General features: G+C 39.7%; 1 protein-coding gene and 1 long non-coding RNA gene across 6 annotated transcripts in view; both read right to left on the reverse strand.

Moving 5' to 3' along the window:
* Positions 1 to 23,993, reverse strand: part of acer3 (alkaline ceramidase 3) — a 33,929-nt gene that overhangs the window by 6,138 nt on the left and 3,798 nt on the right. For 4 of the 5 annotated variants that reach the window (XR_010457127.1, XR_010457126.1, XM_064981666.1 and 1 more), the window contains exons 2-10: positions 22,144 to 22,254; positions 18,825 to 18,877; positions 18,509 to 18,561; positions 18,061 to 18,142; positions 16,997 to 17,032; positions 15,876 to 15,934; positions 15,360 to 15,461; positions 14,892 to 14,996; positions 14,629 to 14,674 (exon numbers count right to left, since the gene is read on the reverse strand). Coding sequence is in view for 3 of the 5 variants with exons in the window: in XM_064981666.1 (XP_064837738.1) it covers positions 14,629 to 14,674; positions 14,892 to 14,996; positions 15,360 to 15,461; positions 15,876 to 15,934; positions 16,997 to 17,032; positions 18,061 to 18,142; positions 18,509 to 18,561; positions 18,825 to 18,877; positions 22,144 to 22,254 (647 nt within the window). In the remaining 2 variants the exon portion in view is untranslated. Of the gene's footprint in view, positions 1 to 11,522; positions 14,003 to 14,628; positions 14,675 to 14,891; positions 14,997 to 15,359; positions 15,462 to 15,875; positions 15,935 to 16,996; positions 17,033 to 18,060; positions 18,143 to 18,508; positions 18,562 to 18,824; positions 18,878 to 22,143; positions 22,255 to 23,993 lie in introns of those variants that run through there. The other variant, XM_064981665.1, reaches the window with a different exon arrangement.
* On the reverse strand, positions 4,677 to 8,856 carry LOC135550656 (uncharacterized). The gene is made up of 2 exons (XR_010457128.1): positions 5,605 to 8,856; positions 4,677 to 5,104 (listed from the first exon to the last, which is right to left on the reverse strand). It is a non-coding gene; the product is annotated as an uncharacterized LOC135550656 (long non-coding RNA).

The following is a 23,993-nucleotide window of genomic DNA, read 5'->3' on the forward strand; positions in this document are numbered from 1 at the left end:
ACAAAGAGTTAAGAATATGTTGAAGGCTATAGCTGCATTGGGCGCAGGTGACTGAACTACCCAACTTATTTGTGTGTGTCTGTGTCTGCAGGTATATTGATCAGGCACACAAAGGTATGTACAATTGGTATTGGTTTGTCACATAATGTTATGCAGATCACATGTAGGCTATCATTTATTAATGGTTTCTCTAAAACCTTATAGGACTCAGTCACAGCAGCCATCTTCCTTCTCCCTGACCTCTTCAATGAAGATCCCAGAGGTCTCTACATTATGGACAAGGTATGTGTATGAAAACCGTTGTCAAAAGCGAACCACTTTTTTCCTTCACATTTACCACAAAACCGATGGTATGAATACTGCCGTGTGCATGTTTTGTTAATCATTTGTATAATTATTAATGATTATTTTTGTATTCACAGACTTCACCCTTCACCCTACATGAATATAACTGGAAACCTGTTCGTTCACCAGGCACTGCAAAATCATTCTGGCTATGGATATAAAGGATATCAACACATTAACACACCAGAGGATAAACTGATTGAACTTGGAGCTCTGCTCGGAGTTTACATCATATTTAGATTTTTGAATTCTGCTTTGCCACTAAACAAAAATATTGTGTTATTGTTGTTATGCTGATTAATAGTAATAATAATTGGGGGGAGGGGTAAAAAATGATTATTCGAAGAACTTAGAGGTTCCCACACAGTTTCAATTTGAAGAACGCCTAAAAGATCTTTATTTTTAGAGTGTAAGGTTGCTGTCAGATACCAATGTTACAGGCTTACAATCATCAGACTCTTACCAGTATAGTGAGGACGACTATACTGTCACAGACAGTACCCAACCTGACATAACACACACATCACAGGCTGGGAGCCTGCTGCCAAACAGCGCCCCTGGAGCACTTAGGGGTAAAGTGCCTTGCTTAAGGGAACAACAGCCCTTAACTGCTTTGTCCGTCCAGGCTCGGGTATGGCACCCAGGTCTCACAGCGCAACCACCTCTGCAGATCCTTTCAATCAAATTTCAATCAAATGTATTTATATAGCCCTTCTTACATCAGCTGATCTCACAAAGTGCTGTATAAAAACCCAGCCTAAAACCCCAAACAGCAAGCAACACAGGTGTAGAAGCATGGTGGCTAGGAACAACTCCCTAAAAAGCCAGAACCTAGGAAGAAACCTAGAGAGGAACCAGGCTATGAGGGCTGGCCAGTCCTATGGAGATTATAACAGAACATGGCCAAGATGTTCAAATGTTCATAGAGGACCAGCAGGGTCAAATAATAATAATTACAGTGGTTGTCGAGGGTGCAACAGGTCAGCACCTCAGGAGTAAATGCCAGTTGGCTTGCAACATGGCTGCCTCACACAAGAGGCCATAACATTAGCAGATCCACACGATTCAGTCACAAACAAACGCTTCCCCCTACTTAGACTGAAAGATATTACAACAGCCCTATTACAACAGCCCTATTACAACAGCCCTATGCCCTACAACAGCCCTATGCCCTACTTTGTGAGACTGCTTAATGCTGCTTAGCTGTAATATTGTATCTCAATTACCAGTAAATTCACACAAAATAAAATATTTTATTTACTTACTTACGTAGGCCTACTGTATTCTGCAATTGTGTACAATTCAAAATAAACCTATCAACCTTACCATTATTAATATATTTATCAAAGCAATTAACTATTTGAACAATCAAGGTATTCCAGACATGACTCAGTCCCTACTTTGCAAGCTCTCAATAAGCGACTGGTTCACAACTGTCTTACTCACGCTTTCCTAGAAAATCAGCTCAGACGGATGCCAGCCAAGCAAAGAGCCTGTGGCCACTAAAACAAACTGATAGCTAGTTGTCTGTCTTGTTGTAAAGCTGAATCAATGTGAAACAGGAAGTGCTGGGTCTTATTCTTTGCTAATGGCCTTCATTATGCATTCATTACACCCAATAAAATGCTGGCTGAGCTCTTGGCATGCAATAAGCTTGCGATAGTAACCCCTAAAGACACAACAAGTGGATCTGTGGCTGTTCTGCAGACTGTGACATAGCCTACAGTAGCACTGTGTACCTACACAATGCCTATGATGCTAGAAAGAGGGAAGGCCTGGTTTAATGGGGAGGCATCGCCTGATGGAACATTGCTTCCCACCAAACATGCCTCCCCTATAGATATGAGCCTGCGTTGCACAAGTGTAATTTCAAGCACAAGACACTGCACATTTTGTGCAACATATAACGAATAAATACTTGTAACGAAACAGATGACTTCATAAGAAACAAACAACACTGAACGAAGCAGCTGGCATGTTTAGGCTGCTATGGGATGTCTGTTGCAGTTGGTAAATGTTACTTCAACTCTGTTCTTCTCTCCCAGTGATGGAATACATTTTACAGCAAATGGCCCTATAACTGCTCCAGGTATCTGTATCATTAAGATAATTCTATGTTGCAAGTGAGGACAGGAATGAATGTGAACCTTAGAACAAGCAGCAGAGACAGTAATATAACAATATGTAAATGAATGTACAGTATGTCCCAGGTTTATATGTGAGTGAACCTATTCTAGCTCCACAATGTTGTTTTTAGCTGATCCTTAGATGAAATATTAACTGAAACACCATGCGCACAGGTAGAGCTCTGCCCAGTGATACTACCGTCTCAGAGCAGGGAGTGTTATCAGGAACAGGAAAAATGTCTCAGGGACTTTTTCAGATTAGTCACCACTAATGAAACCTTACAGAGGTGTTTTCCCTATTTTTTACACACAGTTATATACCTTCTACAGATGTGCATTGGTACTTGTTCAACTAAAAACAGGGACAAAACTGAGATACACAAAACATGGGAAAATCTCATTGAAATCAATACTGGTTGTCTTTTGTGGTTTTGCCTTGTGTTTATTTGCTTTTCATTCGCAGTTTTCAGTATCTAATTTGTTATATAATTCTAATCTTGTATTCTCGCAGCCCAAAAAGAATGTTCTCAGTCGTTGAACCCAGAAACCTTTTTGATTGCAAAAGGCCCATAGAAACCACAAACTACTGAGTGTTAATCTGATAAAATCAATATCTATGAAAAACAAACAAATCTACTCCAAATACTGAGACAGGTAATACACACATTTACACTACAAATACTAGAGAACCTCCAGGGAAAATTGGATAGTGCTTGTGTGTGTTTAGTGTTGAACAGCTTGTTGATTAGATGAGAAGGAGCTGGGGCAGATCAGCTGTGTTGTCATTCTTTGGTGGAACAGCTTTGTCCTGACTTGTCTCTAGTCTAGTCTGTACTGTAAACACTTCCATATAACCTTATACATCTACCAAGCATTTATAAGGTACAGATGAGAGATCTTAATTTGAGACAGTTTCCTGCACCAACAGGAAATGTGAATTATTATATGGATTATATAATTAATGGAATTTTTTTTGTAGGTGTTGCTACATTTTTTGTTAATGCAAATCAATTCTGACATTTTAAAGTGGAAATTACAAACTTTAGAAGCCTGTTTAAACCTATACACATTACAAGTTTGCATTTCCTGCAGTGCAGGAAAATATTCCACAACAAAACATTTTCTTGTCACCCAGTGCAAGTTTCAGACTTGATTAGACTAAGGGCATGGTGACTCAAAGAAAATAGTAATTGTAAAGTTTTGGATTGCATCAAGTGTTTTGGATGACTCTTGAATAACGCATACTCGTAACAAACACACACTCTTTGTTTACCTTGGGCAATAAGTGGCTTGCTCTGTGGGAATTCCTAAGCACTTTGTGGTTTCATGTTCTCATGTGAACACAAGAGACAGATCATTATACTCCTACATACACCAATAGGATTCAGTGACTCAACCTTGCCAATGTAGCACTTTGGCTACTACTCAGCCTGAAGTGTCCCCATTTGCGCCAGCAAATTACTAGCTTTTCACATGGTGCCAACTGGTAAGATGCTTCAGGAGGGCAGTCATGTGTGTTAGGAAGGCAGAAGTCCTGGGTTCAAGCCTTGATGGGAACCAAATCAGGAGGAAGTGACACTTGCTAACCAAGCAGCATGATGTATTTACACCTAGCCTATAAACTGCAAATTATTCAATACTTCTCTCAATAAAGCTCTGAAAAATAGGCTATTGATTCAAGAAAGATCAAATCTCACAAATGTATCTTTAGTACATATTGAATTATGTTAATTTCCAGTAAGCAATACTATACACATTAAAAAGTGAAATACTGTAGCTATGTTATCAAAAAATTCAACTCCAAGCTACAAGTATCAGAACGCCTAGTAAGGTAGTTCTAACCTTAAGGTTTTTTGATAACATAGCTACACTATTTAACTTTTTAATGTGTATAGTATTGCTTACCAGGTGTGTCCAATCAATTTTGTAACCACTCCCTCTTCAAATTAGAGCTAATTGGAAAAGCTGTTCAAAAGAGGACATTGTATTATTTCTTTGTACTCCCTGACGAAGGCCATGCAGCCGAAACGCGTCGGATTTTTAAACTTTGTTTCTATTGAACATGCCATACAAATAAAGGCATTTTAATTATATGAAGAATGCCTTGGTCCTCCTTTCTTTTTGATGACCTGTATGTTTGACTAGTTAGAATTATGCCCCATAATGATAACATACAGTACCAGTCAAAAGTTTGGACACATCTACTCATTCATGTGTTTTTCTTTATTTTTACATTTTATAATAATAGTAAAGACATCAAAACTATGAAATAAATAACACATGTTGAATCATGCAGTAACCAAGAAAGCGTTAAACAAATCAAAATATATTTCATATTTTAGATTCTTCAAAGTAGCCACCCTTTGCCTTGGTGACAGCTTTGCACACTATTGGCATTCTCTCAACCAGCTTTATAAGGAATGCTTTTCCAACAGTCTTGAACGAGTTCCCACATATGCTGAGCACTTGTTGGCTTCTTTTCCTTCACTCTGCGGTCCAACTCCTCCCTAACCATCTCAATTGGGTTGAGGTCAGGTGATTGTGGAGGCCAGCTCATCTGATGCAGCACCATCACTCTCCTTCTTGGTCAAATAGCCCTTACACAGCCTGCAGGTGTGTTTTGGGTCATTGTCCTGTTGAAAAACAAATTATTTTATTTGGATCTATTTTAGTCCCCATTTGGACTAATCTTCCAAGAGTCCTTAAACATTAAAATACAATTTATAATACAAACATACTTTCACATATAACACACTATTACAAACATACATAATATACGAGCATAATGACCTAATAAATATTCAATCTAAAAAATATTGACTCTTCATCTACTATAGTCCCACAACATTTCTATATACTATATTTAAATTATTTTAAAATAATGTTTACATGTATATATTGAAAGGTTTCTAGTTTGCTCAGTTAATTTATTCCATTTCTGTATTGCTCTAAATCGAAATGTTAATTTGCCTATTTCTCTTTTCTGTCTGGATCACGCATAGATGGTGGACAATCTATTCCTAGTATTTACGGAATATCTGTCTCTTACCAACTGAATACCGTTGTGAATAGAACTTGGCCGTTTTAAATTATGTATATTATAAAATAAAATATGGATGTTTTTTTCAATTACCTTGTCGATTGATGACCAACCAAGAACACTGAGCATGACTGCAACAGAAGAACCATATCTCCACCTTAAAACAATCCTTGCTGCTTTATTCTGTGCATTCTGCAGCCTCCAAACTTCACTTGATGATGCATTTCCCAGACCACCGAACAGTAGTTCACCTGACTCTCAATTAATGCTTGTTTTATTTGCTGAATAATTTGTCCTGGTAAATATTTAGCTATCCTTCTGATTATGCATGCTGTTTTAATAATATATTAGTTATTTGAGACAACCATGATAAGCAGTTGTCTAGCTGCACTCCCAATAGTTTGGTTTCTGCCACTTCTTCAATTTGTACTCCTCCCATGCTTAATTGTATCCCATGCTGTTTTTGCCTTTTCCTAGTTGAACAGACCAACATAACTTTGATTTTCTTGGTGTTTAAAACAAGTTTGTTTTGGCAAACCCACTTCCTGATATTCTCCAAATCTCCTTGTAAAGCCTGCTGTACCTGTTGAACTGATTCTCTTGCTGCATAAATTGTAGTATCATCTGCAAATATAGTAGATTGAGTTTCAACCAAGGCATATGGAAGGTCGTTGGTATATATTAAATAAAGAAGTGGCCCAAGGCAGCTACCATGCGGTATTCCACAGTTTAACACATTAGGGGAAGAAAATGAACCATTAATATAGGTGGACTGTTTCCTGTCAGTTAGATATGACTGTACCCAATGCAATGCTACCCCCTTAAAACCATAATGCATTCATTTTGTCAAAATTATTTCAAGATCTACTAAATCAAATGCTGCACTGAAATCTAAAAATAGTACACCTACAAATTTGTCACTATCCATAGCATTGAGCCACTGGTCAGTCATGTCAACCAATGCAGTGGTAGTGGAATGGTTTTTGCGATAAGCATGCTGATTGGCTGTAATCAGATCATTCTTTTCCATGTACTCCCACATTTGTCTGCTCACAATACCCTCCAATATCTTGAGTGTAGGGAGTAGACTAATTGGTCGACTATTGGCAGGAGTAATGTTTTTTTTGCTGTCTTTCGGAATAGGACACAGTTTCGCATGCTTCCATACATTTGCAAACATTCCCTTTTCCAGTGACCAATTAAATATGTATCTCAGTGGAACTGCAATCTGGGGAGCAGCACAGTGAAGCAAACACCTCCTCCACTGACACCGTTTGTAGACTCAGAGAGCAGATCTTATTGCTCATAATATGATCATCAATCCATTGGACAATAGCTTGTTTGAAAGAATGTATGTCTACATTGTTGCTCAGTAATTACATTTTCTGTGTAAAAAAATCTGCAAAAAAATGGCAATATCAACTGGTTTTGTTATTATTCTCCCGTCAACCTCCATACTAGATGGGCCTGATGAGATAGATGTACCAAGTAAGCCCTTAACTGTGTTCCATACCTTTTTAGAATCATTTTTACAATCAATTAAAGCATTGTTGTAAAATAACATTTTTTTCTTTCGATTCATTTTAACTGCACAATTACGTAATGTTCTATAATTCTGTTCATCAATTTCTAATTTTGACTTGGCTGCTAAGACTTTTTTCATATTTCTTTGAGAAAAAGCCTCACCCAGTTCATCATCAATCCATGGAGATGGACGAGCACCAACTGTACTCTTTCTTATAGGGGCATGATGGCCCATTACCTCAGTGAGCAAATCAATAAAACATTCTGTAGCGTGATTTAAATCATCCTCTAGATAAATCAGCTCCCAGGGTACAGCAGCCAAATCATTTAGAAATAACTCATGGTTAAATGTTTTAAAATGTATTTTGACCACAATCCTAGGGGGTTTCTTTGGAACCTTGGTGTTCATGGTTTCAATATTATGGTCTCTCCAGCCCACTGGCATTAACCTGGCTTTTAAGCATTGCAATGGTATATTACAGAAAATCAGATCAATGCATGTGTCTCAACGATGACCCAACTTAATTAAAGATCTAGTAGTATCATTAACCATTTGTTTCAAACCACAGTTCTTAGCATATCTCATCAATTTAGTTCTATTCAAATCATTGTGATCCTTCCAATTTATATTAAAATCACCCAAGATAAATACATTTCTGTTGCTATCTGTGGCCTGGTCAAACCCAGTACATAAGTCATCCAGATAGGACACCGTAGAGCTCGGAGGTCTATACACACATCCTACAAATATGGGTGCCTGGTGAGGCAGATGTATTTGAGCCCATAGTGCCTCTATTTGACCTACATTAAGGTCATCCCTCCTCTTAAAAGGTATATGATTCTGAATATACAGTGCAACACTCCCGCCATTCCTGTTCCTGTCCCTTCTCAGTAGACTATATCCTTGAATGTTCATCTGCCCATCATTTACAGATGCATCTAAATGTGTTTCGGTCAAAGCTAAAATATGAATATTATTTATGTTGACCAAGTTAAAAACCTCATGTATTTTGTTAGGAAGGCTACATACATTAACCTGAGCTATATGCAGCCCTTTCCTTATCAAGTGAAGATCAATATAGCATATATTCATTATAGTTGAAGTTGTCATGATACACTACAACACACAAACTCAGTTTTAAACATTGAATTAAAATAACCAGAAAGTTATTCTAGAGTCCTGACACAATTGCCTGTTGATATAAAGTTTATCCATCACCATGGAAACTCGTTGATTCAGGCAACGCTTTTCCTTCATGATGGGATATAGTTTTTTTCTCCTTTCAATGATCTCGGTGGGGAAGTGATCATTCATTCCAAAATCAGTGTTTCTGAGTTCTCTCTCCATGTTCTTCTTCATTTCCTTTTGCTTAAATTTATCAAAACATGCAATAATAGCCCGTGGCCTATTTCCAGAGGCCTTGCCTATTCTATGGACTCTGGAGAAAGTGGCATTACGCACAACATCAGTGGGCAGTTTTAGTTGAGTTGACATAAAGTCTCGGACTGTGTCCTCATAGCCTCTGCTGTTGGCATTCTCCGGTATCCCTGTAAATATTAGATTGTTCCGCATTGATCGACACTGTACATCAAGCAATGTTTCTTTAAGTTGTTTGTTCTCCCTTTGCACCACCTCCACCTTGCTATGAATAGAGTCTACAGCACCTTTCAGCTCCGTGTTCTCTTTCCTTAGATCATCAATCTGACGTTGGTTGAATTCAAGACTAGCACATAATGCATTGATGTCCTCTCATAATGATAGTCCCACTAAGCGCAAACCAGATGGGATGGTGTATCGCTGCAGAATGCTGTGGTAGCAATGCTGGTTAAATGTGCCTTGAATTCTAAAAAAATCACAGACAGTGTCACCAGCAAAGCACCCCCACACAATCACACCTCTTTTCCATTCTTCACGGTAGGAACCACACATGCAGAGATCATCCGTTCACCTACTTTGCGTCTCACAAAGACAAGGCGGTTGGAACCAAAAATATAACATTTGGACTCAACAGACCAAAGGACAGATTTCCACCGGTCTAATGTCCATTGCTCGTGTTTCTTGGCCCAAGCAAGTATCTTCTTTTTATTGGTGTCCTTTAGTAGTGGTTTCTTTGCAGCAATTCGACCATGAAGGCCTGATTCCCGCAGTCTGCTCTGAACAGTTGATGTTGAGATGTGTTACTTGAACTATGTGAAGCATTTATTTGGGCTGTAATCTGAGGTGTAATTAAGCCTAATGAACTTATCCTCTGCAGCAGAGATACAATGGGGAGAAAAAGTATTTAGTCAGCCACCAATTGTGCAAGTTCTCCCACTTAAAAAGATGAGAGAGGCCTGTGGGTCTTTCAGCATGACAATGATCCCAAACACACCGCTCGGGCAACGCAGGAGTGGCTTCGTAAGAAGCATTTCAAGGTTCTGGAGTGGCCTAGCCAGTCTCCAGATCTCAACCCCATAGAAAATCTTTGGAGGGAGTTGAAAGTCTGTGTTGCCCAGCAACAGCCCCAAAACGTCACTGCTCTAGAGGAGATCTGCATGGAGGAATGGGCCAAAATACCAACAACAGCGTGTGAAAACCTTGTGAAGACTTACAGAAAACGTTTGACCTCTGTCATTGACAACAAAGGCTATATAACAAAGTATTGAGATAAACTTTTGTTATGGACCAAATACTTATTTTCCACCATAATTTGCAAATTAATTCATTAAAAATCCTACAATGTGATTTTCTGGATTTTTTTTCTGATTTTTTCTGTCAGAGTTGAAGTGTACCTATGATGAAAATTACAGGCCTCTCATCTTTTTAAGTGGGAGAACTTGCACAATTGGTGGCTGACTAAATACTTTTTTGCCCCACTGTATCTGTATCACTGTGTTTTAGCATCGTGCTTGACGAAAGCACTGATGTAAGTGACATTGCCTAATGATGTGTTTGGGTCCACTTCCCTCAAAACGAGTTGTTCAGAGGAACTTGTATGTTTACTGCCCCTTCAGAGACAAACATGTGGAGAGGATATTCTGAAATCCCTTGTTACATTTTTTTGCTGATAATAATATTGACTAGTTAAATCTGGCATCTCTGTGCACTGACGCGACCCCAAACACGCGAGGGAAGGAGAAGGTACTTATAGGCCTGATGAGAAAGGGAGCATATTCCCGAATTTGTTATTTTTCAATTTATCATTCATCAGGAAGCACTTGTGGCTAGACTTACAGAATGTGATGCAGAAAGTTGTGCGCGTGGTGAGCATTATTATTGTGAGGGCACTGAAGCACCGGAATTTCTGCAAGTTGGAAAGACCCAGAGTTACCTCTGCTGCAGAGGATAAGTTCATTAGAGTTACCAGACTCAGAAATTGCCAATTAACTGCACCTCAGATTGCACCTCACAGAGTAACAGACACATCTCAACATCAACTGTTCCGAGGAGACTGCGTGAATCATGCCTTCATGGTTGAATTACCTCAAAGAAATCATTACTAAAGGACACCAATAAGAAATTTGCTTGGGCCAAGAAACACAAGCATGGTATGGGGTTGCTTTGCTGGTGACACTGTCAGGGATTTATTTAGAATTCAAGGCACACTTAACCAGCATGGCTACCACAGTATTCTGAAGCGATACACCATCTCAACTGTTCTAGGCTTAGAGGGACGATCATTTGTTTTTCAACAGGACAATGACCCAAAACACATCTCCAGGCTGTGTAAGGAGAGTGATGGTGCAGCATCAGATGACCTGGCCTCCACAATCATTCGAACCTCAACCTAATTGAGATAGTTTGGGATGAATTGGACCACAGAGTGAAGGAAAAGCAGCCAACAAGTGTTTGCGTGTGTGGGAACTCCTTCAGGTTGGAAAAGCATTCCTCATGAAGCTGGAGAGCGTGTGCAAAGCTGTCATCAAGGCATGGGTGGCTACTTTGAAGAACCTCGTACATTTTTGTTTAACACTTCTTTGTTTACTACAGTACATGATTCTGTGTTATTTCAAAGTTTTGTCTTCACTGTGATTGTACAATGTAGAAAACAGTAAAAATAAAGAAAAAACCCTTGAATGAGTAAGTGTCCAAACGTTTGCCTGGTACTGTAAGTACATTACATTTAAGATCAAATTCACACAAAGTTTCAAAGACAAATCCCCAGAATAATGCATTGTAAATTACAGCATCCTTTGGTAAATGTACATATAGCCTCAAACTGAAATATGGCAATCCTTGCCATCTAGTGGCCATAAGGAATGAGAGCGTGTTGGAATCCATCATGAGAACTGCAGTGCATGAACAGACTGGTACAGTTCAGAGGTCTCATCCTTGAAGCAAATGTGTGTGTGTGGTAATACAGGACAATGATAATTATTTAATTGCAGACACCTGTATTCATTGCTAGATAGAGTTAAATAATGGATATTAATGTCCAGATGATCCAGTCTGTAGAACAGTGGTCAGAAATGTTCAGTGGTCAGTCAAAACACTATTTTCTCATTCCTCCTTTTGGCAGCAACACCAAGGCTTGTGCAGATATCTTTATTTCAGGTAAACTTTCTTCATGATCTTTTGCGTTGGCAAATAAAAAGACATTCACATGAAAATAATTACCCTGTATCCTTGTAATTCCCACTATGATAACAACGTGACTGTATTTTTTGAAATGGAACAATCCTTAACTTGTATAATCTTCCAATCTTCCATTTGTTAATATTAATCAAGTAAATCATAAAACACATGGACATGTAAATGTAAAAATATCTAAACAACTTCACATTTTACAAGTATAATGCAGCTGCAGTCTTGGCATACATTAAATAAATGTCATTGAAGTCAAAGAGTGTTCCTGTGTTACCAAGACGTTGCAGAGGACATATATACTGTAGTCAATATAATTGATTTATTATACCTTTCCCTGCCGTCTCTGTTTCAGTCCTGTCTGTAACCAGCACACTGTATCATCTAGACCAGATTACCTTAGAGAAGGGAGCCTCTGCCACCTCTGGTGTCTTGGGCCTCCCACCCCTACAGGGTGTCGGCTCCCACTCAGCCCAGTCAAAACTCTTCTCTGTTCTGGCACCCCAATGATGGAACAAGCTTCCCCCTAACGTCAGGACAGCAGAGTCCCTGCCAATTTTCCAAAAATGTCTGAAACACTACCTCTTCAAAAAGTATCTTAAATAAGACATTTAATTAATGCTTATGCACTTGTGTATTCCTACTCGCACTGACATTTGCTGATAACTTCTTTGAGGAAAAATGTACTTACTATGACTGTGATATATGGTTGTCTGACCTAGGTATCTCAAGATGAATGCACTAACTGTAACGGTGTCTGCAGGCTTTCCATCCTAAACAGTTATGACTTTTTTCTTTGTTTTGGTCTTTGGCAAGGTTTTTTTGGGCTGTTCGTGCACACAAACATTTTTAGATGGAAGCCAAAGTCGGTAGCCAAAGTCGGCAGCCAAACTTTACGCTCCTTCGTCGGTGAAGGGTCAACAGTGGGGATTCTTCAATGCTGTCATTGTTAATGCTTCATGTTTGCTGTCATTCAACTAGAGATGAATTGTTTTGATGCTAATTATTTCACTTGAGAAATACTGCACCAAACATTTTAGATGTAAAGTTGAGCAACTAAGATCTCCTCAGAAAAAAATGTCAAAATTAATGAAAAATTTCTTGAGTTATCATTAATTTTGGACTATTTTAAGAAAGTGTTTACTGGCTACAGAGTTTCAATATGGACAAACAGTAGTATTGCTGCTTTTTTCAAGCGAAGGGCATGTATTTTTTTTAAAGATATTTTTTTCTCCCCAATTGATAGTTACAGTCTTGTCTCATCACTGCAACTCCCATACAGAGGCGAAGGTCGAGAGCCGTGTGTCCTCCGAAACATGACCCAGCCAAGCTGCTCTGTTTCTTGACACACTGCCCACTTAACCCGGAAGCCAGCCACACCAATGTGTCGGAGGAAACACTGTACACCTGGCAACCGTGTCAGCGTGCATGTGCCTGGCCCACCACAGGAGTCGCTAGAGCGTGATGTGACAAGGACATCCCAGCCGGCCAAACCCTCCACTAACCCGGACGACCCTGGGCCAATTGTGTACCGCCCCATGGGTCTCCCGGTCGTGGCCAGCAGCGACAGAGCCTGTACTCGAAACAGGATCTCTAGTGGCACAGCTAGCACTGCCTTAGACCTCTGCGCCACTCGGGAGGCTCAAGCGAAGGTCTTTTAAGGGAGTATATGAACACTTGTTCGGCTAAGCATCAGCCGAGCCAAAGCATGCGGAAGGCTTAAGTCTCTCTGGATAAGAGCGCCTGCTCATTTATATTGAAAAAAATAGGGTAGTATAACCAGTTCCGGGTCTCAACATAACCAATGAAAAATACAGCCAGCTCAACCTGACCATCTGACATTATTATGGTTTGTGAATATGCTAAAGTATTATATTGAATGTTATAATACATACACTAATATAATTTAGATGTGTTCTTATGACTATTGTCTTTTTTCCTAATCTTATTCCAGAAAATATCCATGTTCGGGCAGGGCAGCTACATATCATATATGCATTGACATACAGGAAAGTATGTACTTTAATGCATTCAAAATGTTTGAGAACTTAAAAACAAAAACACTACAACATCACAATGAAAATCCGATTGTGATCGATGAAAGAGAAAAATCATTCCATATCAACTCTCAACGCCTTGCTGTACTTGGCAAATCCACACAGTGTGAAACAAAAGGGTCCCTGGAGTGGTAGGTTGGGGGGGGGGGGGGTGACCTGCCAGACCTCTGGTAGTGGGGTGTACAGTATCTGTCCCAGAGACAGCAGAGGGGGAGTTGGCAGACTGGCAGGTCAGGTCCCTTTGCTGATGCCTGTTGTATGGTAGTCACCCTCCTTCATGGTCCCCAGCCACTCAGCTTGTCTTCTGAGCCTCCATGTGCAACATGGGCCACACTCCACATATAAACTGATTGAACACATTGTGAACAAGTGTTAGGCTATTGTTGATATTATGGTGCCATACAGATGTAGGATCTTAATTTGAAAATCCTCTTGTGTATCATTACCTGAAGTTCTGATTCTGAATGATCTTCAGGTATGATGAGTATTAGAGAAGGATGGAGGGGGGCTCTGCCCAACAGTGGGCAGGCATACATACATCCCTGCATGCAGCCGTTATGTATACGAAGATAGCTATTGTATAGAAATTGCATCCCAACAAATGTCCTTATCATAACCCTCAGTCCATAAATGCATACCATAGAACTTAGTTATGACTGATTGAATGTCATGACTGAATGTCACACTACACATACTCAACTATATTTTCTATTCCCAACACCAATAATCTACTTAAAGAGGAACGTTCCGTATAAATATTGTTGGACTGTACAGGACAACTTAACAACAACAACAACACACTGAAGAGGGGAGATAACAGAGTCATCTTCTGCTCAAAACCTCACGCTCTCTCGGTGTGGGGGTCTTGATTTGATCACCCTGTCGCAAGTAAAACTTGTAGAGCCTACATCTGTATACACAAGCATAGAACTGGGATGTGTTGAAGAACTGGGAGGATGAGAGCACGCTTACCTTTACTTTTGGTCTGTGCTTGAGGTAGATTGACCGTATCTGGAGGCTACATGACAACAGAACATACTACATTTTTCAGTAACACATTCTTGTAGAAATCATCTGACCATATCCCTACTCAAGATTACCAGTCTGTTCTTAATCTAATTATGTTCTTCAAGCAGAATAAATTAATTTTAGTGGGAACAAATACAATGAGCAAACAAACACAGTAGAAGCTTTATAAGACCTGTAGAATATAGACGGTTCAGTGGATAGTTTACCTGAAGAGTATGTGTAGGTAGGAGCCCAGACCTGTGAGGATGTGCCACCAGGCATGGAACTGTGTCACCGCCCCAACAACAGGGGGCAGTCTCTGTCTGGTGGATCTAAAGGAGAGTGAGGAGTAGAGAGTTTTACATTTGATTCTGTCTACAAATGTAGAATCTTAATTTGAGACAGTTTGCTACAGCAGGTAAATAATCCTGCAGCAACAGGAAATAGTAATTATGTGGATTATAAATATTGGCCATTTTTGTAGAGATTGATTAAAAATGTTAAAGGAAATTCAAGTCTGACATTTTTAAGTGGAAATTACAAACTACAGAAGTCTTTTTAAACCTCAAATACAGGCCAAGTTAAAAACATTTTTGCATTGCAGGAAAGTTCTCCTTCAACATTGAGATCCTACATCTAGGGAGATGGATGTCCATATTCTGATGTCAGCATGTGCAAATGGTTTGTATATTTACCTGAGTGAGTCACATGCCAGATTATCAATGTTCCACAACAGGAACCCCAGCAGGAAGACACTCAGGGAGATGTAACACATAGGTTTGAGCCAGGGGTAGACCCTGCAGTTAAAATACAAAGTCATATGAGATGTATAAAGAATGTTATAACATAGCCCTACTTCAGAGGAGGCTGGTGCGGTGAGCTATGGGAGGACAGGTTCATTGTGATGGGTGGAATGGAATCAATGGAACGGTATCAAACGCATCAAACATATGGAAACCACGTTTGACTCCGTTCTATTTCAGCCATTACAATGAGCTCCTCCCACCAGCCTCCTCTGCCCTACTTCGTACTGTGGTTTCTGAAAACGTTGTCATCCAGAACCACAAATATCAGCATAATAGCAGTATCCAATGGTGAGTGGCTATGATACAATTCAAACTTTGTAAGGACAACAAATGTACTGTTGACCTCTTAGTTATCAGTTAGTTTCCCAAACTACTAAACCATGATGCTACCACATTGCCACATACCATGTAACTATAAAGACAGAACGCGTCACCAAGCAGGCTACAAGCGCACCATACATGACCTAAGGACACAAAAAGAAGAATCTTTAGTTTTGAAAAGCAACCAAATTCAAATCTGTGTCATATTTTAAAGTGACCTAATTCTGGTGTTTTCACTAGAACAAAGGTAAGTATGAGGTGCATAATGCACACGTTTTCAACCAGACTGCTCAACCCCTAAAAGGATAACACAGCATGTACAAGGTTCAAACACGAGGTTGTGCTAAATCCATGCTCAAATAAAGACTGCTCTTTTGTGATGGTTGATGAGACGTATAAATGGATTGTCACAGTTCGTGTGTTCAAATCAAAATCAAATCAAATTTATTTATATAGCCCTTCGTACATCAGCTGATATCTCAAAGTGCTGTACAGAAACCCAGCCTAAAACCCCAAACAGCAAGCAATGCAGGTGTAGAAGCACAGTGGCTAGGAAAAACTCCCTAGAAAAGCCAAAACCTAGGAAGAAACCTAGAGAGGAACCAGGCTATGTGGGGTTGTATCTAATTGAGTAGCAAATCAAACTACGTGCATCAGCTTGGTGTGAAACACCAACTCGTTGAAACAATATGCTGACACTATAACGTCCTCCAAAACAGACTGTTGAGGGCATGTTTATGACTAAACGTGTGCCACCATGGAGCAGTAGGTTAAGCAGAGGGGGCTCTGAAGTGTAAACAAAGGCTGCTTTGTCACTTTGTTTCTGTTGTTGTCGAGTAACACAGACACTTCTCTAGACTCTCAATATCCACAGCAACACTGGCTATTGTGGTGGTATGCTAGGGAGGAGTTTATATAAGTGTAACCTGGGCATATAAGATTAGTCAAAGCAATAGTCAAATAGGTGGTGTCTGACATGTTGTATGACATGTTGTACGACAAGTGACAACGCTGAAATATATTGCATTGCTGAATACAACTGCACAGATACATCTGAAGTGACATGCCACAATAGCAATCTAACAGGACCTCATGTCTGGCTGTTTCCACTTTTAGCCAGGGGCAATATTTACTAATGAAACAGTGAAACCTTATACCAAACAAAGAGCACGCTCACTGAAGAGTGCAAATGTACTCTCTCTTACCTGGTGAAATACTGGCTCTTTCCATTGTAAATACACCTGGGGGAAAAAAAGAGAAAAAAGAGAATGCAGATAGTGACATTATTTATTGACATACAGTAATGGAATGAAAATGGACACAACAGTTACAGTCAGGTCCAAAATTATTGGCACCCTTGGTAAAGAAGAGGAAAAAAATACTTTATAAAATAAATAATACAAATAGTGAGCTATATTGTATGCACATTTTTTAAATTCTATTATTTTATACTAATACAATTGCTCAGAGAAAGATTTCGTTAATCAAGCAAAAAAATCAAAATCAAAAATAATCTGCGTATGCATCTTTCTTTCGATGCCAAACCCACCACTGGTGTGCGTGTCCAAAGAGCTCTATTTTCATGTTATTTGACCACAACACCAGTTCCAATCCAAGTGCCGATGCATTTTAGCAAACTCTAGGCGTTTACATTTGTTGTTCTCTCTCAATAAAGTATTTTTTCTGGCAACCCTTCCAGAGAGCATGGAGGTGGCGTAAACTTGGTCACCGGAAGATACATGAAAAAAAATAATCTGTAATTCTCCAGCTTTGGCCCTTTGCCTCCCGAAACCGTCTTCCTTACTGTACGTGGGGACAAGATACACTTTCGCCCAATACCAGAAAAGTTGGTTTCAAACTGAATCGTTGCCCTAATAGTGGTAGAGATGTAGGATCTTAAATATGAGCCAGTTTGGTACAGTAGGAAAATAATACTGCAGCAACAGGAAATATGAATTATTATGTGGATTATAACTAAGGAAAAAATGTTGGAGGGGTTGATACATTTTTCAGTAGGGCAAATCAAGTCTGCCATTTTAAAGTGGAAATTACAAACTTTAGAAGCCTTTTTAAACCTTGAATCCACTACACTTTTGCATTTCCTGCTGTGCACGAAAATTCTCAGCAATAAAATAGTGATCAAATTAAGATCCTACAGCTGTAGTGGTGTATATGCATATATGCCTGAGCAAATGCATTAGAATAATATCATTTTTATCAAGGGCACCAATAATTTTTGACCTGACTGTGGGATTTATGAGACACTCACCACACTGACTGAGACACTGAAGAACAATAACAATGTGATAGGAAATAAACTCAGAGTGTTTTCTTGCTTGAAGCATTCATATCTGTAACAAAAAATGAATTAAATTATCATTCCTCTCATGAAACACATATGTAATTTTAGACATACTGTATTCAGTAAGGCCTTTGAGAAGGATGGAGAGCAAGATGATGAAAGATGCCCCAGTTGAAATGGAGGAACTCTAAGTGCCGCTGAATCCATAGACATCAGTTCGGTTACATGGCATCTACAACCACAATATGTGCTTTCTTAGGGTGGATCAATTGGAGGGTTGGATTCACTTTTCATTTATCACATTACATTTTATATTGCCCTCAAATTACTTTCAGTGAGCTTTTGACCTGGGCTGCGCAATGGCATTGGCACTGTGAAAGCTGAAGAGCGTAAATCCATTATGTTGGGTACTTACAGACAGTAGACAAAGACACAGGTGCTGTAGATCATTGGCAGCTCATCCAGCAACTGTGGGGGTCAGACAGCAGAGACAGAGAGTGATGTATAATGGGATGGTCGGCACGAGCCAAGACAGAACTATTGTTTTCTGTTGACTCCAGTGTCTGACCGAACTGCATGTGCATTCTTCAGGAAATGATGAGGTATCATTTTTTATGTCCTTAACAGCTGAAAAGGTCCATGTGATTATGAGAACACAACTCCTCAATGGTGGATGCATACAGTGTGCTGACGAATCACAATTTATTTTTAGATACTAAAAGTCAGCTCACCTGCATCTCATATTGCAACGTCATATGGAAGCACCAGGAACCAATGCCAACAGCTGGAACAGAAGAAGAGATCACATCAAACAAGCAGCAGGAAGGCATCTTGATGATGCCCTTTTAAAATACTATGAAGTAGGAGTAAGTACTGTAAGTAGCCTTACACAAGTCTTGGTCGCTGACACAGATTTGCAGATTTTATTGCAGGTGCAGCGAAATGCTTATGTTTCTAGCACCAACAGTACATTAATATGTAGCAATACAATAACAATACACACAATCAAAAAATGAAGGAAAATAATATTAAGAAATATCAGAGCTAGCAATATATAAAACAAATGGAATGTATAGACAGTATATGAATAGAACATGTGTATACAACAGTAGTTATATAAGATGAGCCATGACTAGAATACAGTATATACATACTGAACACTTAGTATACAAAAAAATTAAGAACACTTGCTCTTTCCATGACATAGCTTTCACCTGGATTCATCTGGTCAGCCTATCATCCCTTATTTATGTCACATGTTAAATCCACTTCAATCAGTGTAGATGAAGGGGAGGAGACAGGTTAAAGGATTTTTAAGCCTTGAGACAATTGAAACATGTATTGTGTATGTGTGCCATTCAGATGGTGAATGGGCAAGACAAAACATTTAAGTGCCTTTTAATGGGGTATGGTATTAGGTGCACAGGTTTGTGTCAAGAACTGCAGCGCTGCTGGGTTTTTCACGCTCAACAGTTTCCCGTTTGTATCAAGAATGGTCCATCACCCAAAGGACATCCAGCCAACTGTGGGAAGCAGTGGAGTCAACATTGGCCAGCATCCCTGTGGACACCTTGTAGAGTCCATGCCCCGGCAAATTGAGGTTGTTTTGAGGGAAAAAGGGGGAGGTGCAACTCAATATTAGGAAGGTGTTCCTTATGTTTGGTACACTCAGTGGGTAAAATAGTATGAAAACATTAAAGTAGACCAGTGTTAATGACTCTCGGTACATAGGGCAGCAAGTCTATGGTGCAGGGTAGAGTACCAGGTGGTAACCAACTAGTGACAGTGTAAGGTTCAGGGCAGGTTACCAGGCAGAGGCCGACTAGTGATGACTGTTTAACAGTGTGATGGCCTGGAGATAAACAGCTTCGATCAGTTTCTCGGTCCCAGCTTTGATGCACCTGTACTGTCTATGCCTGGTAGCGGGGTGAATAGGCTGTGGCATGGGTGGCTGAGGTCCTTGATCTTCTTGGCCTTCCTGTGACACCGGGTGCTGTAGATGTCCTGGAGGACAGGCAGTGTGCCCCCAGTTATGCGTTGGGCTGACCGCACCACCCTCTGGAGAGCCTTGCGGTTGTGGACAGTGCAGTTGCCATACCAGGCAGTAATACAGTCAGCCTGAAGGCTCTCGAAAGTGAATCTGTAGACATTTGTGAGGTGTCTTAGGGGCCAAGATGAATTTTTTCAGCCTCCTGAGGTCAAAAAGGGTCTGTTCAGGGCTCTACAGGGCAACCATATTACTCGCAAATGGCCTAAATATGTTTTCTGTGCGAACTGGAATTTATTTAGGCGCACCAGTGCCCCTAGAAGAATGAAGGATTCTAGCTTTATTACCTCATATTTTTCATTGAAATCCTACATTTCTTTGTGTGCGCCTACATTTTCCAACTTAGGCACACGTATGCTCCTTGTAAAAAAGGTCAGTGTAGAACCCTGCTGTTGTGCTTTCTTCACCACTCTGTCGGTGTGGAGGGACTATTTTAGGTCCTCAGTGATGTGTACGCGGAAGAACTTTAAGCTTTTGACCCACTCCACTGCAGCTCCATCGATGTGGATAGAGGAGTGTTCGCACTGCTGTCTCCAGTAGTCCACGATCAGCTCTTTCGTTTTGTTGACGTTGAGGGAGATGTCTCTCTCATGCAGTCTCCTCTGAACAGTTGATGTTGAGATATGTCTGTTACTTAAACTCTGTGAAGAATTTATTTGGGCTGCAATCTGAGTTGCAGTTAACTCTAATGAACTTATCCTCTGCAGCAGAGGTAACTCTGGGTCTTCCTTTCCTGTGGCAGTCCTCATGAGAGCCAGTTTTATAATAGCGCTTGATGGGTTTTGCGACTGCACTTGAAGAAACTTAACGTTCTTGAAATGTTCTGTATTGACTGACCTTCATGTCTTAGAGTAATGATGGACTGTCATTTATCTTTTCTTATTTGAGCTGTTTTTGCCATAATATGGACTATTTTACCAAATAGGGCAATCTCAAACGCATTAAGGAAAGACATTCCACTATTTTACTTTTAACAACGCACACCTGTTAATTGAAATGGATTCCAGGTGACTACTTCATGAAGCTGGTTGAGAAAATGTCAAGAGTGTGCAAAGCTGTCAAGGCAAAGGGTGGCTTTGAAGAATCTCAAATATATTTTTGTTTAACACTTTTTTGGTTACTACATGATTCCATGTGTTATTTCATAGTTAAGGTCTTCACTAGTATTCTGCAATGTAGAAAACAGTAAAAATAAAGAAAACCCCTGTAATGAGTATGTTTCCAAACTTTTGCCTAGTACTGTACATTTTTGCCCTCGGAACAGCCTAAATTTATCAGGGCATTGACTCTAAAAGGTGTTGAAATCGTTCCACAGGGATGCTGGCCCATGTTGACTCAAACGCTTCCCACAGTTGTGTCAAGTTGGCTGGATGTTCTTTGGGTGGTGGACCATTCTTGATAGACACAGGAAACTTTTGAGCATTTCAAACCCAGCAGCGTTGCAGTTCTTAATACAAACCGGTGCATCTGGTACCTACTACCATATCCCATTCAAAGGCACTTGCATTTTCTTGTCTTGTCCATTCACACTCTGAATGGCACACATACACAATCCATGTCTCAGTTGTCTCAAGCTTTGAATATCATTCTTCAACCTGTCTCCTCCCCTTCATCTACACTGATTGACGTGGATTTAATAAGTGACATTAATAAGGGATCATAGCTTTCACCTGGATTCACCTGGTCAGTCTATGTCATGGAGAGAGCAGGTGATCTTAATGTTTTGTATACTCAGCATACCGGATCGAGCATGCCATTCCAGCTAAACAATGGATATAATGTATAGCGTAAAAATAAAAATACATATCTAAAATGTATTAAATAAAAATCAGAGATCAGTAATATTTTACACACACATGAACGTACCCATAGACAACGATTTCTGATGAAAAAACACATGGGGAAAATGGGTGGATATAGCATTTAGGAAATAAACTCCTCATTTGTATTATAAAATATTAGTAAATCATACTAATAGTTCCTGATGTGTATGGAGCACCTACCTGCCAGTCCCAGAAAGGAGTAGACGTAGCGGAACTCTAGGCCGTCTTTATACGTCTGGATGGCACCGTAGATGGGAGGCAGGATCATAATGAGGTTGCTGACAGTGTTCCCTGTACAACAAGATAACAAACAGAGCAACTGTCAGAGGAAGACAAGACAACGTGTAGTGTATGATAGCAAACAACCACAATCATTTGATGTCTGGTAGAATTTCTAATAGTGTGTCTCTTAGCAGATGGAAAACTAGAGAAAGAATAGTGTTTACTTTCTGTAAGCAGGTCCAATTGATAAAATCAGTAAGATTTAGACTGGTGAAATTAGTTATTTCTTTAGAAGGCCATTTTAGGAAAACTGCCCTTTTATCTATGCTGTCTTCTGGCTCGAAAGGAAAATGCATAAAACCATGGTCCTTTAATTTCTCAGCCCCCTGGTCTTGGAATCTCCTCCAAGCCAACCTAAAACTATAGGACCTGATGTCCCTGGATGAGGTCAAAGGACAAATAGATGAACCGGTTGTTAAGACATGTAGTTGTTACTAGATGTCACTAGTTGCTTATGTAACGAAGCATGTTGTTTTACTTCACACACACCACAAACAAACATGCCTGCACACACACACATCCACTGTTTGTTTGCTGTTGTATTTGTGCTGTCGCCAGTGTCTTCTGTCTGTGTTGTCCGTTTTGTCTTCCATAGTTTTTTTCTATCCCAGCCTCCGTCCCCACAGGAGGCATTTTGCCTCTTGACATCATTGTAAATAAGAATTGGTTCTTAAATTCACTTGCCTGGTTAAATAAAGGTAACATATTTAATTTGAAGATTTCACAACACCAAGTGATGGTTGATGAACGATGCTAATGATTAGAATGTTGCTTCAAGTTGGGGCTTATATGTAAGAGGTAAGAGCTCTGAGGGCTAACTCAGTTCGTTGTTCAGTTAACACTGCTACACTGCTGTACGGTATTTGGTGCTTGCTTAGCTGCTGGATACAAAAGTAAAGGATTCTTGAAATCATATTCTTACAAATATATGTACAAGACCAAGGAATATTGGATGTCTGTTACACAATATTTATGTTTAACATTAGGCTGGTGCCCTACATTAGTAAGTTGTGTTGTACATTAGGCTCACTGACTTCAGGTCAAATAGCATTAGGCATTCCCCAAGGTGCTGTAGTCCGTACAATGCCAAGAACTTTCCTGTTTAACGTTTTCATTAGTTTAACTTTAAGCAAACGTGAGGAGAATCTCCTGTTGAATGTATTCTGACCTCCCCCGATGCTGCAAGCAGCGCTACTATTATTCAGCTCTGCTGAGGTTCTGAAAACTGAGATATAGCACATGTTTGCCACACAATGAGGGTAAAAAAAATTGCCTCTGTCTGTCTTCCACATTAGATTTATTGGACGTTGCACATTCCAGGCCTTTTATTCTACAACTTGAGACCCAATTTAAGAGCCAAACCAACCATTGCTTCAAACTCTACTGGTCGTGTGGAGTATCAGTGACATGGTCACTTTAATAATACAGTGTTCTACACATTTATAAAAGCTACGTAAGAGCAAGTGTTCTGCTTTCAGAGTATTAGTTCTAGGTTAGATGCTTTTTAATAAAAAAAAATGTTCCTTCATCTTATGCATGTGAATAGTCATTCAATCTAGTGTTTTCACCTTTCCAAGGTCAAGGAGAGAAGAGGAGTGTTGGGTCACTCAGTGTAATGTGGGTCATGGGTGAGTCAGAGATATCGAGAGAAAACTAAAAGAGCAGTAGATAAACACAGCTAATTCTGACCCACTTGGCAGTTTCGAAAATTGGCATCATGAAAAACACAATAAAGCCAACTGTATTAT

Source organism: Oncorhynchus masou, chromosome 12 (assembly GCF_036934945.1).
Source record: "Oncorhynchus masou masou isolate Uvic2021 chromosome 12, UVic_Omas_1.1, whole genome shotgun sequence".
Classification (NCBI taxonomy): Eukaryota; Metazoa; Chordata; class Actinopteri; order Salmoniformes; family Salmonidae; genus Oncorhynchus; species Oncorhynchus masou.